Source organism: Odocoileus virginianus, chromosome 33 (genome assembly GCF_023699985.2).
Source record: "Odocoileus virginianus isolate 20LAN1187 ecotype Illinois chromosome 33, Ovbor_1.2, whole genome shotgun sequence".
NCBI lineage: Eukaryota > Metazoa > Chordata > Mammalia > Artiodactyla > Cervidae > Odocoileus > Odocoileus virginianus.
This window is the reverse complement of record NC_069706.1, coordinates 3,708,674-3,723,154: the sequence shown is the minus strand read 5'-3', so window position 1 is coordinate 3,723,154 and position 14,481 is coordinate 3,708,674. Positions and strand designations below refer to the sequence as shown.

At 54.7% G+C, this 14,481-nt stretch overlaps 1 protein-coding gene across 6 annotated transcripts; it reads left to right on the top strand.

Moving 5' to 3' along the window:
- The first annotated feature begins 166 nt into the window (after positions 1-166).
- ZNF500 (zinc finger protein 500) lies at positions 167-14,285 on the top strand. 6 transcript variants are annotated; one of them, XM_070460775.1, is made up of 10 exons: positions 167-254; positions 2,932-3,137; positions 4,382-4,462; positions 5,437-5,677; positions 6,301-6,816; positions 8,328-8,511; positions 8,707-8,774; positions 9,738-9,846; positions 11,444-11,557; positions 12,595-14,285. In XM_070460775.1, exons 4-10 carry the CDS (start codon positions 5,471-5,473, stop codon positions 13,218-13,220), a joined length of 1,824 nt encoding a protein of 607 aa, XP_070316876.1. In that variant the 5' UTR covers positions 167-254; positions 2,932-3,137; positions 4,382-4,462; positions 5,437-5,470; the 3' UTR covers positions 13,221-14,285. The 6 variants fall into 6 exon arrangements, with proteins under 6 accessions (XP_070316876.1, XP_070316874.1, XP_070316877.1 ...); XM_070460773.1 differs by lacking the exon at positions 2,932-3,137; XM_070460776.1 differs by lacking the exon at positions 5,437-5,677.
- The last annotated feature ends 196 nt before the right edge of the window (positions 14,286-14,481 follow it).

The window sequence follows — 14,481 nt, the reverse complement described above, 5'->3', positions numbered from 1 at the left end:
ATGAGCCAGGAAGAGAGTCTTCACCAGGAACCAAAGCTGCCGGCACCTTGATCTTGGACTTCCCGCCTCCAGAACTGTGAGATATAAATGTCTGTTGATTAAGCCCCCTGTCTCTGGTACTCTGTTATGGCAGCCCAGCAGACGCTAACACTGTGTTTTTCCCAAGAGAAGTATGTGAATCATCACCGTGTCCTGAGCCACAACTGAGCCGACCTTGAACAGGAGACTTTCCAGACTTGACTACATCTCCACGGGTGAGGATTTCCAAGCATGCCTGGTGGTCCTTGAGTCCCTTTCTTCCTCCAGACTCCAGCCTTTTTTCATGATGCTGCATCCTTTGCATCCTTCATGCTTTGCACACCTGTTGCCACTCATCTGCTTCTCATTTAACTTGCTGACTTCAGGAAAGACAGACAGTTTCAAATGCTGGGTGGTTCGAGGTGTAAATGGTATCTCCTGCCTCCCTGTTAACTGATGAATCCTCTTGTGTGTCTAAAATTTCATGATGGAACCAAAACACAGCCAGACTCCAAGGAGAGATTTCACAGTATTGCACAGCAAGCACTCTTATTCTCCATCCTTTCTGTTAATGAAAATAATAACAAAACATTTCTGTTCACTGAGTGCTCCTATGTTTGAGTCTAGAGCAAAATATTTTAATGTACTCTGTCATTTAATTCTATTATAGTAAGTATCCTCTAGGGAATAGGTACCATTAACCCCCATTTATACTATTGTCAGAATTAAGAGTTTTGGTTTTGTTTTTTTTTTCCCATTTATTTTTATTAGAGTTTTTTTTTTTTTTTTTTAATTTTTATTTATTATTTATTTTTGGCTGTGCTGGGTCTTTGTTGCTGGGCACAGGCTTTCTCTAGCTGGGGCGAGCAAGGGTTATTTATTGCAGCTCAAGGGATTCTTATCGCAGTAGCTTCTGTTATGGAGCACTAGCTCCAGGCATGCGGGTTTAGTAGTTGCAGCCGTGTGGAATCTTACCAGACCAGGTATCAAACCTGTGTCCCCTGCATTGACAGGCAGATTCTTAACCATTAGACCATCAGGGAAGTCCTGGAATCAAGTTTGTGATAAAGTTGGGCAACAGAGTTCAGTGTCTAAAGAACAAATTCCACCCACTTATTTATTTGATTTCTCAGCAAATAGTTACTGAGCCTCTACCATTAGTATATGCCAAGCAGATCTATTTAGTGTGTTGAGAAAATTAGAGGGGCCCTGCTTAGGCAGCTCAAAGGAGAATCTTGGGACAGGACTAGAGTCTTCCAAGAAACAGCTTGCATATTTACTGGGAGTCAAAGCTTCAATTACGTAGGTGGCATTCAAGTTTACCTTTAGGAGAGTGTTCTAAGGAGCAGAGTCTGAAGCATGCTTGCCTGAGTTTGTCTTGGCTTTTACACTTTCCTAGCTGTGTGGCCCTAGGCAGGGCTCTGCACCTCTCTGAGCTTCAGTTTACTTAACTAAAATGTGGGTCACGATGATGTTTCCATGATTGTCATTATGAGGATTTTAGTAAGTAAAAACATGAGCTCCATGGACTTAGGAAGTACTTTAAAAAAAGTTAGCTTTTATTGTTAGCTTGCAAAGGCCTTAGAAAAAGTATAACAAAACACCAATTACATATCAGTTTTGGAAAACTGTAGTTCTCTGGTGACTATCTGATATAGTTCAGTTGAATTATGGACTGTAGCCTGCCAAGCTCTGTTCATGGACTTCTCCAGGCCAGAATACTGGAGTGGGTAGCCATTGCCTTCTCCAGGGGATCCTCCCACCCCAGGGATTGAACCCAGGTCTCCCGCATTGCAGGCGGATTCTTTCCTGTCTGAGCCGCCAGGGAAGCCCAGGAATCCTGGAGTGGGGAGCCTATCCCTTCTCCAAGGGGTCTTCCCGACCCAGAAATCACACCGGGGTCTCCTGCATTGCAGGCAGATTCTTTACCATCTGAGCTACCAGGGAAGCCCATAAAAAAACACCTATCACACATCAAGTTTTGAAACTGTAGTTCTCTGATGACCTGAGATAATTCAGTAGAATTAGCTAAACTGTTAGCCTTGTACTGAATTGTTGGTCCTTAGTTATTTGGGCTTTGGGAAATTGCTACCACAGGTGACTCAGACTTAGAGTGCTGGATCATAGACCATCTCTTCGCAGCCATAATTAAGTCATGGGAGTAAGTGTGAGCTGAACCAATGCCCAGTTGTGATTATGAATTGTGTGCCATCCGTCTGAAGATGATCTTCCCCTCTGTCTTCAGAGGAGGATATGTGTGAGTGAAGCTCTCAGTTGTTGGCCTGCTTCAATGAGTGTGAGGCTGCCATTTTATTTATTTTTAATATTTATTTATTCGGCTGTGCTGGGTCTTAGGTGTGGCATGTGGGATCTAGTTCTCCCATCAGAAATTGAACCCAGGCCCCCTGCATTGGGAGGGCAGAGTCTTAGCCACTGGACCACAAGAGAAGTCCTATGCTTCTGCTGCTGCTAAGTTGCTTCAGTCATGTCCGACTCTGTGCGACCCCCTAGACGGCAGCCCACCAGGCTCTCCTGTTCCTGGGATTCTCCAGGCAAGAACACTGGAGTGGGTTGCCATTTCCTTCTCCAGTGCCTGAAAGTGAAAAGTGAAAGTGAAGTTGCTCAGTCGTGTCTGACACTTAGCGACCCCATGGACTGCAGCCTACCAGGCTCCTCCATCCATGGGGTTTTCCAGGCAAGAGTATTGGAGTAGGGTGCCACTGCCTTCTCCAAGAGAAGTCCTGTGGCTGCCATTTTAAGTGGAACTGTTTTGTAAATGCCATAAATGCTATGAAAACAAGCTACCTTTATACATAATTATATGTGATTATAGATACATGTACAGCAATAAATACTTTTCCTTCAGACTCCACACCGTGCTTGGCACTTTAATGAACTGTGAACCTCTTACAGGAACTCCACGGCCCCAGGCATCCGAGATCCACAAATCTGGAGGCCTGCAGGCTTCATCCCAGTATGGTTGCAGGTCATGAGCTGGTGTTTATGGAGCACCTATTACATGCTAGACATCATCAGAGGGACTTTATAAGCTCAATCTCATCTGTCAGCTCTCAGAAGCTGGAGCTATGACAATCCCCATTTTACAGATGAGGTAAAAGGTAAGGCTTACCCAGTTACTAAGTGGTAGAGCCAGGATCTAGTTTGGGTGTATGTCAGTGTAGGTCCAAATCCATACTGGTGTGCATTGGTTATGGAGTGAATGTGTGTCCCCCTCAAAGTAGATTTAAGAAAGAAATCCTGGGCAAAGTAGAAATGTATCCTTTAAAACTCCATTGGCCATAGTCACTGAAAACTGCCCAGAGAGGAGAGGACCAGGGCTATGTCAGTCAGGCTGTGGTCACTACATGGACTTTGCTGACTTGTGTGTATCTGGCCCTGAGGAGATGACGCAAGACACAAGGCTAGGGCCCCGCAGCTAAGCAGGAGGCCGTTAGAAACTGAAAGGTGTGGGGCAGCTTTGAGGATGGTGGTGTCCCCACCCCTGTCTGCCCCTCCAGACAGAGCCCAACGTGTCTCTTCTGTTTTCCTCCTTTTCCCTGTTGTACATCTGTCTCTCTTCTTCTTCTTCCTGTTCTCTCTCCTTCCTCCCCCCGCTACATACCTCTGTGACTTGTTCAAATTTCCCCTTTCCACTCCCCACTGAGGCTGACAGAATGGCAGGCTGCTTGTGCTCAGCTTGAGTGCCAGTGCTCTGGACGGCCCCACATCTTGGTTCTGGTTCCCGCCAAGAGCATGGCTTTCCTGACCAGCAGCCCAAGACTGTAAGGGGAAAATGAAGCACGTGTGGTCCTGCCTTGCTTGAAGCCCCACCACGAGGCTGCCCTGAAATCTGGTGTCTTCCCTTAAAGATGTCTCCCACTCCGCAGAGGTGGTCCCTAGAAGTCGGGGTGAGCAGCCCAGCGTCTTGTTCTGCCTGTGTGCCACAAGAGAAAATGGATGTTGGTTGTAGGGGGAGAAGTGGAACGTGAGCAAGAATGGAGAGTGAAGCGAGAATGAAGTGGATGGAAAGAAGGAAGCCAGTGGGAGGTGCCAGGCCTGGGGATGCCAGCGCTGAAGGACTCAGGGTCGTCTGGTGGTTAGTCAGTGATTTTATGGAGCTCTCAATACTCACCGCCAGGCACACAAGCCTCACCACGATCCTCTGCCTGCTCAGAGCTCCCTACCTGCCTCCACCTCCCTCCTCCAAGCTCCACAGGGACACCAAGGACTGACTGTCCAGTTCACCTCCTGTTCATGGTGCCTGCTTGGGTCAGAGCAGAGGCCAATACAATACATATGTGTTGATCAGATTGACAAATGAAGAAATAAGCAGTTGATAACCAAGATGCACCAATTTTGTCAGGCTTCATCTTCCAGCCTCTAAAACTGGAGTTGAACTAAGACACCTGAGTTCCAGCCTCACCCCAGCTGGACCTTTGGGCAGGTCAGTGAACCCCTGCACCTGTGTTTTGTTGTTGTTTAGCTGCTAAGTTGCCTAAGTTGTGTCCAACTCTTTGGCGACCCCATGGACTGTAGCCCTCCAGGCTCCTCTGTCCCTGGGATTTCCCAGGCAAGAATATTGGAGTGGGTTCCCATTACCTCCTCCAGGGGATCTTCCCGACCCAGGGATCGAACCAAGGTCCCCTGCGTTGCAGCAGGTTCTTTACCATCTGAGCCACCAGGGAAGCCCTGCACCTCTGCTTACTGACCTTATAAAGCAGGGATAATAAAGCCTCCTTTGTTTCAAGGAGGAACCGATTTAATAATTACACAGCGTTTAGAACAGAGCCTGGCACATACATAGTACTATGTAAGTAAAACAGTAAATTTCCAGGGTCCCCTCCACCTTGGGACTTTCTCAGGCCGGGAGCGGGGAGTGGTAGAACGGAAGCTGGGAGAATGGCCAAGTAGCTGGGTAGCCTCTGTAGCACTCACACATGCGCACTTAAGGTTCAGGGCTACTATCACCTACGCCTACTGGAGTGGGTAGCCTACCCCTTCTCCAGTGGACCCAGGAAGTGGGGTCGCCTGCACTGCAGGCGGATTCTTGACCAGCTGAGCTACCAGGGAGCCCACAGCGCCTCCCAGGACCCCTCTAACCCAGGGTGCGGCTTAGCCGGAGGAGGACTACATTACCCACAGTGCATCCCGCGGGGCCTCAGTTCAGTTCAGTTCAGTCGTGTCCGCCTTTGCGACCCCGTGGGCTGTAGTCCGCCAGGCTTCTGTGAACTGAGCGGGTCCCACCTCGCGGAGCAGAGTCGCTCCGTAGTTCGTTTCTTTGCGTGAAAGTCGGTTCAGCCAATAGGGTTCAGCCTAAGGGCTGCGTTACCTGAGGTAACCTAAGGTTCAGCCAAGGGGCTGCGTTACAGAAAATGCCTCCCGTTGGCCCGCCCACCAAGACCCATTCCCATTCAACAGCGGGCTTGAGCGTGCGAGGACTACGTTACCCAGAATGCTTCCCGTGGGCGGCCCTCGCGGCCTTGCTCTCCGGCTCGACGCGCGGCTCAGCCAATGGTCGCTTCCGAGCGTTCGGGTTTGTGATGCGCGGATACTGGTCCTAGTTTCTGGACCACCGAGACCTCCGTACCCACTGTCCCACTCCGGTTCCACCCCGCAGCACCGGCCCGCCGCGAGCTCCCCCCGAGTCGCAGTGCTGTCGGTGAGTGCGGACGCAGCGTCCCCGCTCGAGCTTCTGTCCGCGGCGCTTGATGGAGCGTGGTTTATGTTCGGCCTCGGTCCTAGCTGTCCCTCTTGCTGAAGGGGCGAGACAGGAAAGCAGGTCGGCCAGAGAGTCCTGACCTTGTCAAGACACTGGAAGGAGAGGGGCTGTGGTGGGGCTCGTGGGGCCCGAAATCCGGGTTCAGGTTGGGATAGAATCTAAGCCTTCCTGGGCAGAGAGGTCCCAGATTCTCATTATATTTTCGAGGGACCTCGTCCCAAATGGCAAACTGTGAAAATGAAAACTCTCGAATTGTGACCGCCTTCCAGGCTCTGTACTAAAAAGTAAACCCTTTTAAAACATCCTGTTTAGTCCTCTCAGCAACCTCCTCTTTCACTTGAGGAACTGAGGCCCAGAGATTAAGAAATTCTCCAGGGCTGGGGGTGGGGGGGGGGTTCTCCTGGGAATTATGGGGTTAGTAGTGCAGACAGGTTGATCTACTTTAACTGTTTCTTTTGCCAATAAGGGAGAGTTGGCCTTGGGGCCAGGGCAGGGGCTTTTGGGTGCAGACGCTTATCCAGTCCCTGTGCTGTACCCCGTATGAGTTTACTGTCTCTCCACAGAGCCCTGAAAACATCTTTCCCAGTGTCTGGCCAGAGGTGCAGGGAGAGACAGGCGTTATCTCCAGGCCGGGGAAAGGGCAAGGGCCGCCAGGAGCAATGGCGACCGCTCCCGGCCCCCAGCCTCTGGCCGCCCTGGAGCAGGAGGGTGACATCCTCGAGGGTGACATCCTCGTCGTGAAGGTGGAGGATGACTACTGCTGGGAAGAAGAGCCCTCCTTGGAGGCGGAAGACCCCAGCCCTGAAACCTTCCGCCAGCTCTTCCGCCTGTTCTGCTACCAGGAGGTGGCGGGACCTCGGGAGGCCTTGAGCCGCCTCTGGGAGCTCTGCTGCCGCTGGCTGCGGCCCGAGCTGCGCACCAAGGAGCAGATCCTGGAGCTGCTGGTGCTGGAGCAGTTCCTGACGGTGCTGCCGGGGGAGATCCAGGCCCGGGTGCGGGAGCAGCAGCCAGAGAGTGGTGAGGAGGCCGTGGTCCTCGTGGAAGGGCTGCAGCGGGAGCCCAGGAAGCAGAGGCCGCGGGTGAGGTGGGGGGCATTTGGGCCCTGAGGTGAGGAATCGGGGCCCTGCTGCTGAGGTCTGCGTTTGTAGGTCCCGTGGGCTCTGGGCTGACATTGAGGAAGGTAGCTGCAGAGTTTCCCAGCTTTGGCTAGTGTGTGTGCATCTATTGTTTAACCACTATAGTTCCAATCGCCCTTTCTGAGCTATATGGTTTGGTTCCTTAACACCATCCCAATATACACAGGTTTTGATGGGAGGGAGGCTGGAGGCCTTTTAAGGCTGGACCTTGAGAGTTGAAAAGATTCCCAAAGAGGGAGGAGCTCTAGGAAGAAAGAACAGGTGCTGATGGATGCTCTGATTAAAGCCCCTGTCTCTCCAGAGCGGTACCATTCAATACAGTAGCTGCCATGTGTGGTTTTTCTTTTTATTATAATTAAATAAAATATAAATTCGTAGGACATACTTTACCACCTTCCAGCGGCTCAGTTGTCACATGTGACCAAGTGCTACTTGTTGAACAAGGATAGTGCAGATATGGGACACTTCCATCATCATGGAACGTTCTCCAGAGAGCACCACTCAAGAGCACTTTCCTCCTCAGCAAATGTGGGGAGTCTCTTACATATCTCTTCTGCTTGGGTCAGATTGAGTCCTCCTGACTCGATACTTGGCAAACTCTGCAGGTCACCTTTCATCCTGTAGCAGTGCCATTGGCTGCACACTGCTGTTCTTTTGCATCTGTCAAAAGAGAGCAGCACCCACCCCCCACCAAAAAAAAAAAAAACCTGAAGTCTGAGTTACTGGGAAGATGAGTTACTCACAAGATGAGTCGAATGCAGTAAGCAAATCTTGCCTTGAGATGGCCAACAGGAATTCAGGAGCCCTTCTCAGACCCCTGCCAGCCTGGGCACTTGGGGTCCCTGGCACGGGCTTTCCTCTGCCACCGTGCACCATCATCTCTGGGTGACAGAGCTGTGGAATGTTAAGCCTGGGACAGGGTCCCTGGCACTGGTTTCACAGGTCCCCAGGGACGTCTCTTGTCCTTGGTATGGTTACGGTCAGTGTTCTCTGAGACCCAATTTTGTCTGATTCGCCGTCCCTGGAATTAGGAGGTAGATGGTTCCAGAGGGCCTGGAGATGACCTTCAGAAGTGGAACAAGTGCAGTAACTCAGACTTCCAAGATGAAAGCTGATTCGGGGCCTTCCTGGCTCAGTCCTTTCAGGAACACTCATGGAAGGGAGGAAGGGTGAGAATATGATATGGTGTGACAGGGCGAGATGCAGAGTTTCAGGAGTGGACCAGGCCTCCCCTTCCCCAGCTTGGGAGCCTGACCTCTTCCCAGGTCACCGGCCTTCCCCCTGGGGGCTGGCTGAAGGGCGGCACGTGGATGGTTGCAGAGGCCGTCAGACTGAACAAGGCGGCCCAGTGATGAGGCAGAGCCTGGGACCAGGGTGCCCACGATGAGGGGTGGGGCACCTGTGGGCACCCCCAGCCTTCTAGGAGCTGGCGGGCAGATCTCTGTCTGTTGTAGGATCCAGAGTTGCTCCCTGATGATGCACTGTCCCATGGGACAGAGAAGTGGTTCTCGAAACACCAGGTGGAAGCCCAGCCAGAGGAGCTGTCCCTGGGGGAAGGGGCTCAAGACTCCAGCCAGCAGCCCCCAGCCCAGCTGAGCCATAGGCCAAGAGGAGACCCCTCGCTCTGGCCAAAAAGGGGTGAGTAGCTGCCCCTCTCGAGGAAAGCGGAGCACTGCACTCAGGAAGGAAAAGGGGAAGGAGTGTGGCTGGTCAGACCTGCGTGCCTGTGGGGTGGGCGGGCTCCCTGCAGGTGAGCATCCGTGAGGGATAGCTGAACCTGTCCAGCCTTTGCTGCTGTGGGCATGGGTGGGTGACTCTGTACTGTCTCCCCAGGCCCAACAGCTTCACGGCATCAGGAGACGGCAGCCCTGGCCACATCCTTCCTTTCAGCCTGGTCCCAGGTGAGCAGCTTCCCACTCTGCAGCATCCCCATGCATCCCACGCCCTTGTTAGGAACACACTTCTCTCAAGTGGTCAGGTCTGTGGGTTTCCGAGGCAGACCTTCACCCCCTGGGAAGTCTTACCTGCTCTCAGATGCCACCTGAGTATCAGGTGTGTGCTGGAGGATTCTGTGGTCCTAGTGGTAAGCTCGGGCAACCGCTTCAAACCCAGCTGTATGTTAAAATCTCCTGGGATCAGGGTTAAAATTAGAGAATTTTCCCCCAGACCTGGCCTGGAATCCTAATCTCCTTTGTTTGTTTTCAATAACAGCTCTGTTGAGGTGTAATTCACATACCATGCAATTCACCCATTTAAAGTATACAGTGTTTAGTGTATTTACACAATCAAATTTTAGAATATTTTAATCACCTCCCCAAAATATCCCCCACTCATTAGCAGTCGCTCCTCATTTCCTCTCCCTCAGCTCCCTGGCAGCTCCCAGTCTCTGTCTCTGTGCATTTGCCTCTTCTGGATATTGTTTGGGTGTTAACTGTGCCCCCAGGTACCTTGGGTACCACTGGCCTAGAGGCATCCTGAAGTCCCCAGTCACCCCATTTGGGTCCCGGGCCTGGCTTGAGCTGAGGCAGGGCGGGCTAACTCGTAAACCTGGAAAGTGTCGGCTCCAGTGGGTGAGATCTCAGCAGACGCAGCTGCCCCCCGTAGCGCGTCTGTCCATGGCCCTGCGGCACTGCATGGAGCTTAGTGGTGACAGTTTCCTGAAGAGCAGGGTCCAGCCTTGCCTGAGCTGAGCTTCGGAGGGGAGGGTGGATAACAGCATGTGGAAAGGGAAAGGGTGGGAAGGGAAGAAGGCGGGGGAAGCAGGGCCTTCCGTCATCACACGAGAGGAGGGGATGGGCGGGCCCAGCAGGCTGGCCGCGCCTGCAGGGCCAGGGGCATGGGCTCAGCGAGCTGCGCTCCCGCAGGTGCCGGTGACCTTGGGGGGTGTGGCCATGTACCTGTCCCAGGAGGAGTGGGGCTGCCTGGACCTGGCTCAGCAGGACCACAGCTGCGACGTGCTGCTGGAGGATGCAGGTGCCGTGGGGAGACGCCGTCAGACGCCGCGCTATGTCTCAGAGTGGGCGAGTCTCTGGGAGGGTGCCCCTTCCTTCGGGCTCACTGAGGGTGTGTGTTGGTTTCCAGGACCCAAGGCCCCTGGCCACCTCCCCGTTGAGCACTTTCCCTGGCTCCCCCCACCTTTAGGAGCCAGTCCAGCAGTTCTCAAACCTTAGTGGCCTGAAGAATCCCTGGGGAGGATGTTAACAGTAGGAACTCGTGGGCCTTGTGTCCAGGACTTGCCTGAGTGAGTCAGGGTTGTTCCCTGGCGAGTCTGCTAAGCAGCAGCTGCACGCAGCCTGCACCACCAGGGCCACTGGGTGTCCTGTCGGCCCCCCGCCTGCAGTGAGGGCAGTGTGGTGCTTGCCCCGTCTCAGGCAGATGCCCAGAGCTGTCCTGGGTGCCTTCTTTTCCTCCTTCGCCACGCCGTTGTCCAGTGTCAGTTCAGCCTCTGTACCACGCTCGGGCCCTGTGGGCAGGGCTTCTCCTGGCCAGGCTCTGGCTGTCTGCAGCCTCTCCTCACCACCCCGTGCTGTCCCTTCTCAGCTTGCCCAGCCACTCTTGACACCTCTTCTCTTCCTGAGATGTTTTCTAAGGGAGTTGAGACCCTGCTTTGTATCAGTTGGAGTTCTCCAGAGAGAACGAACTATTAGGATGTGTGTATATGGAGAGATTTATTTTAAGGAATTGGCTCTCATGATTGTGGTGGCTGGCAAGTCTGAAATTTAAACAGCAAGCCAGCTGGCTGGAAACCCAGGCAGGACTTCTTGGCTGCTGTCTGGAGGCAGAATTCCTTCTCCAGGAAACCTCAAGTGTTGCTCTTAAGGCCTTCAACTGATTTGGTGAGGCCCACCCTCAATGTGGAGGGCAATCTGCTCTATTTATAGTTATCTGATTGTAGATATTAATTATATCTACAAAATAATCTCCACAGCAACATCTAGACTGGTATTTAGGGAATTCTCTGGTGGCCAGTGTGGTTAGGGCTCTGTGCTTTCACTGCCAAGAGTGTAAATTCAATCCCTGGTTGGGGAACCAAGATCCTGCAAGCCATGTGGCCAGGAACAAAAAAAAAGCCTGCTATGTAACCAGACGGTGACACCGTAGCCTGACCAGCTTAGCACAGAAAATTAATGATCATGTACTTTCATTTATATCCTGATTTTTTCCAAACTTAAGTGTGTACACAACAAGAAGAAACTTGTCTGTTGCTGAGAACACTGGCTTGCTGGGTCTGCAGCGCTGCTGTCTCACCTCTCTGTGCCCTCTGCCTCCTGCGTGTGTTGTGACTCTTGGCCATTTCCACTTGGTTATGGTGAGACCCTGACGCCTCGGGGCACCTGGCTTCCTTCCCAGAGCCAGGGAGAGCCGTGGGCCCTGTTTCCTCACTCACTTCCTCCTCTCTGAGCAGCCAGTCTGCACAGAAGCCCAGCGTCTCCCTCTCTGTCTTTCGAGGCATTGAGCTTGTCCGCAGGTTCTCCTGACACCCCTTTGCCCTCACGAGGAGGGGGTTGTTGCAGTCCTGTGTTCCGTCCCGGCCACATTCACATCCTTTCTTCTCTTTCCCCACAAGCAGGACTCCCCACACCTGGGCCCTGTCTGACCGCCTTGCAGGGGCAAGGAGAAGGCCCGTGGGACCCAGCTCAAGCAGCCTCAGGGCCAAGGGAGGTCTCTGGTGGAGCCAGTTCAGGTAAGGTGTCTACGAGGAGATGGCATCCCAGATGAAAATCTCGCTTCTCCTGGGCTGAGACTTTGGTGACTGTGTCTTTGGGCTTCAAGCTCAAGGGCTTAGAGCAAGTGCTGGCAGACTTTTTCCAAAAAGGGCCAGAAGTAAACAGGTTTTAGGGACCACGCAGTCTCCCTTGCGATGCCTCAGCTCTGCCGTCCTGGTGCAAAAGCAGTCACAGGTGGTAGGAAAAGACACGAGTGTGTGTGAAACTTCGCTTGCCAAGACTAAGCTCCACCTGAAGGAAAGGTCGGGGGAGACAGGTGGCTTGAGGGGCTCAAGAGGCACGCCCTCAGGATTGCAGGAGAGAGTCCTGCCAACTCGACTGGGACCGTGCTGCACGCAGGTGTGACGGGGAGCCCAGTCCCAAGGAAGACATGAGGGGCCAGGTGGGGGCCCACCAGGGTGTCCCGAGTGCCGCCCGGCCAGCTCACTCTCCTGGGCCTGCACTGTGGGTGGAACTGCACAGTTATGTGGTCACTCGGTGTCACCGCCTGAGGAGCTGCCAGACTCGGCTCTCTGTAAAAGCTCTCCCCAAAGGCCAGGGCGGCGGTTCTGTCACGTCTCAGCCGTACGGACGAGGCGAACCTGAGCTCGAGCCCCGCTTGGCTTCCTGGATGAGCCAGTGTGGAGACAGGAGGGGCCAGTGTGGAGACGGAGGGGCCCGTGTGGGGGTGGGGGCGGATGTTTCTCGGAGGGCCTGTCCCTCCCCTGTTGAGTCGTGGGCTTCCGCGTCCTCAAGTGTAGACGGGCCCGTCACAGCCCCACCTCACAGGCCTGGATGAGTTGCTGTGTGTTTCTGAGTGTCTGCCCCTGATTTGAGCTCCTGGACTCAAGCTCTGAGTGACGTGTGCCCGAGGAACGTGTGGAAACGGCCCTTGAAGGCACTGCCCTGCATCTTCCGCCTCAGATGGGCCGCCGTGCCCCTGCCCGCCTTCTGCGAGCGTCCCTGTCCCTCCCCGCTCCCCGTGGAGCCCTCAGCCGTGTGCTGTCTGTTTCAGGGCGTGGGAGGCGCTTGGAGGCTGGTGAGGACGCCGGGGAGGACGCGTCGCTGAGCACAGGGTGGGCCCACGCGCGCCCAGATCTGGGTCTGGGGCCCGGCCAGACCAGACCCCAGCAGCCTCAGGACAGAGCAGGGCCCCTCGGGGTCCGGAAGCCACACGCATGCCCCGAGTGTGGCAAGGCCTTCCGCAAGACGTCGCACCTGGCCAAGCACCAGCGCACACACACGGGCGAGCGGCCCTACCAGTGCCAGGTGTGCGGGAAGCGCTTCGGCGACCGCTCCAACTGCAGCACGCACCAGCGTGTGCACACGGGCGAGAAGCCCTACGCCTGCGCCGAGTGCGGCAAGCGCTTTAGCCAGAGCTCCAGCCTGGTCATCCACCGCAGGACGCACACGGGCGAGCGGCCCTACCAGTGCCAGCTCTGCGGGAAGCGCTTCAACAACAGCTCACACTTCAGCGCGCACCGCAGGACGCACACGGGCGAGAAGCCCCACACCTGCCCGGCCTGCGGCAGGGGCTTCCGCCGGGGCACCGACCTCCGCAAGCACCAGCGCACGCACGGCGGGGAGCAGCCCCTGCGCAGACCCCCAGGGCTCCAGGACACGCCTGGGGCCTGGGCCTGATCATTCGGGGACCTGCAGGGTCGTTTCAGTCCCGGAGTCAGCTCCCCCATCTCCGGGCGTCTTCAGACTCTGTTCCCGTGGGCCCAGTGTGAGCAGGAAGCCAGGACCCGCAGGTGGATCAGGGTCCGGGGCTACCACGAAGGACCGCACGCAGGGGTGTGGGAATTCTCAGTTCAGGGGCCAGAGTCTGAAGTCAAGGTGCCTGCGGGCTGCTCCTTCAGGAGGCTTGGGTGGGGTCCCTTCCGCAGTCTCCTCCGGGCTTGTGGCCACAGGGCTCTGGCACCGCCCTCTCCCCCCACACCGCCCTCTCCCCCCGCCCCTTCTGTGTCTCCACGTGTGCTCCTGTCTTGTAAGAACACCGTCATTGGATTTAGGGCACACTCAGTCTGGAACAACCTCATCTTAGCTTGTTACATCTGCAAGGACCTGTTTCCAAGTGGGGCCCTCTCTAAGGCTCTGACTGTTGACTTGGGGGACGTCCTTCAGCCCACTTTGGGGGAACCCTTGGTGCTGTGGCCGCTTGCAGCTTTCCATGTCCCCATCCTCCCGGGGTTGCTCTTCTCCTTCCCCCAACCTCACCACACTTGCCGGGTGTAGCCTTAGGGGGTTCTCCAGCATCACAGTGGTTGGGGGTCCCCCTTGCAGATCCACGGCTGTCCTGTTGGATGGATGGCTGGTGCGGGAACGCTTCCCTGAGACCCTTCCTTCCAACCTCCCCTGCCCACCGGGAAGTCTGGGGGTTTCCCCAGGAGAGGTGCCAGGGCTGCCATTGTTCCAGCCCAGGTGGCCATGTCCCAGGATGCAGGCTGGCCTTGGTTGCCCCTCTTTGTCTTTCTGATGTGGCCATGCCTCTCTGATCGGTTCCTGTCTGTGGCCTCACACATGGCCGAGTGGCGCAGTAAGAGGCCTTGTTTGCTGTCGCCACAAGTGGGGCAGCTCTGAAACCTCTGGGTTTCAGAATGTTCCATCCCATCACTAGACATACTGTTACTTTTCCACACACCCCACGCACCCGGGTGTGAACTGCCCTTCTCTGTTTCCTTAATAAACAGCATCTGTCAGTCATCCTGGCAGCTGTGCTCTGTTGTGTGTGTTCTCGGGAGACTGGGGCCACCCAGTTTAGGGATGGCTTCTCTCTTCTGGGCCAGCTTGTGGGACAGGTAGCATCCACCCAGATCCAGCCATGTCAGTGTCGCCAATGGCCCACCCACCTGCCCCTCACAGACTCACTTCTCACATCCCATCTGCTGCTGGATGTAGC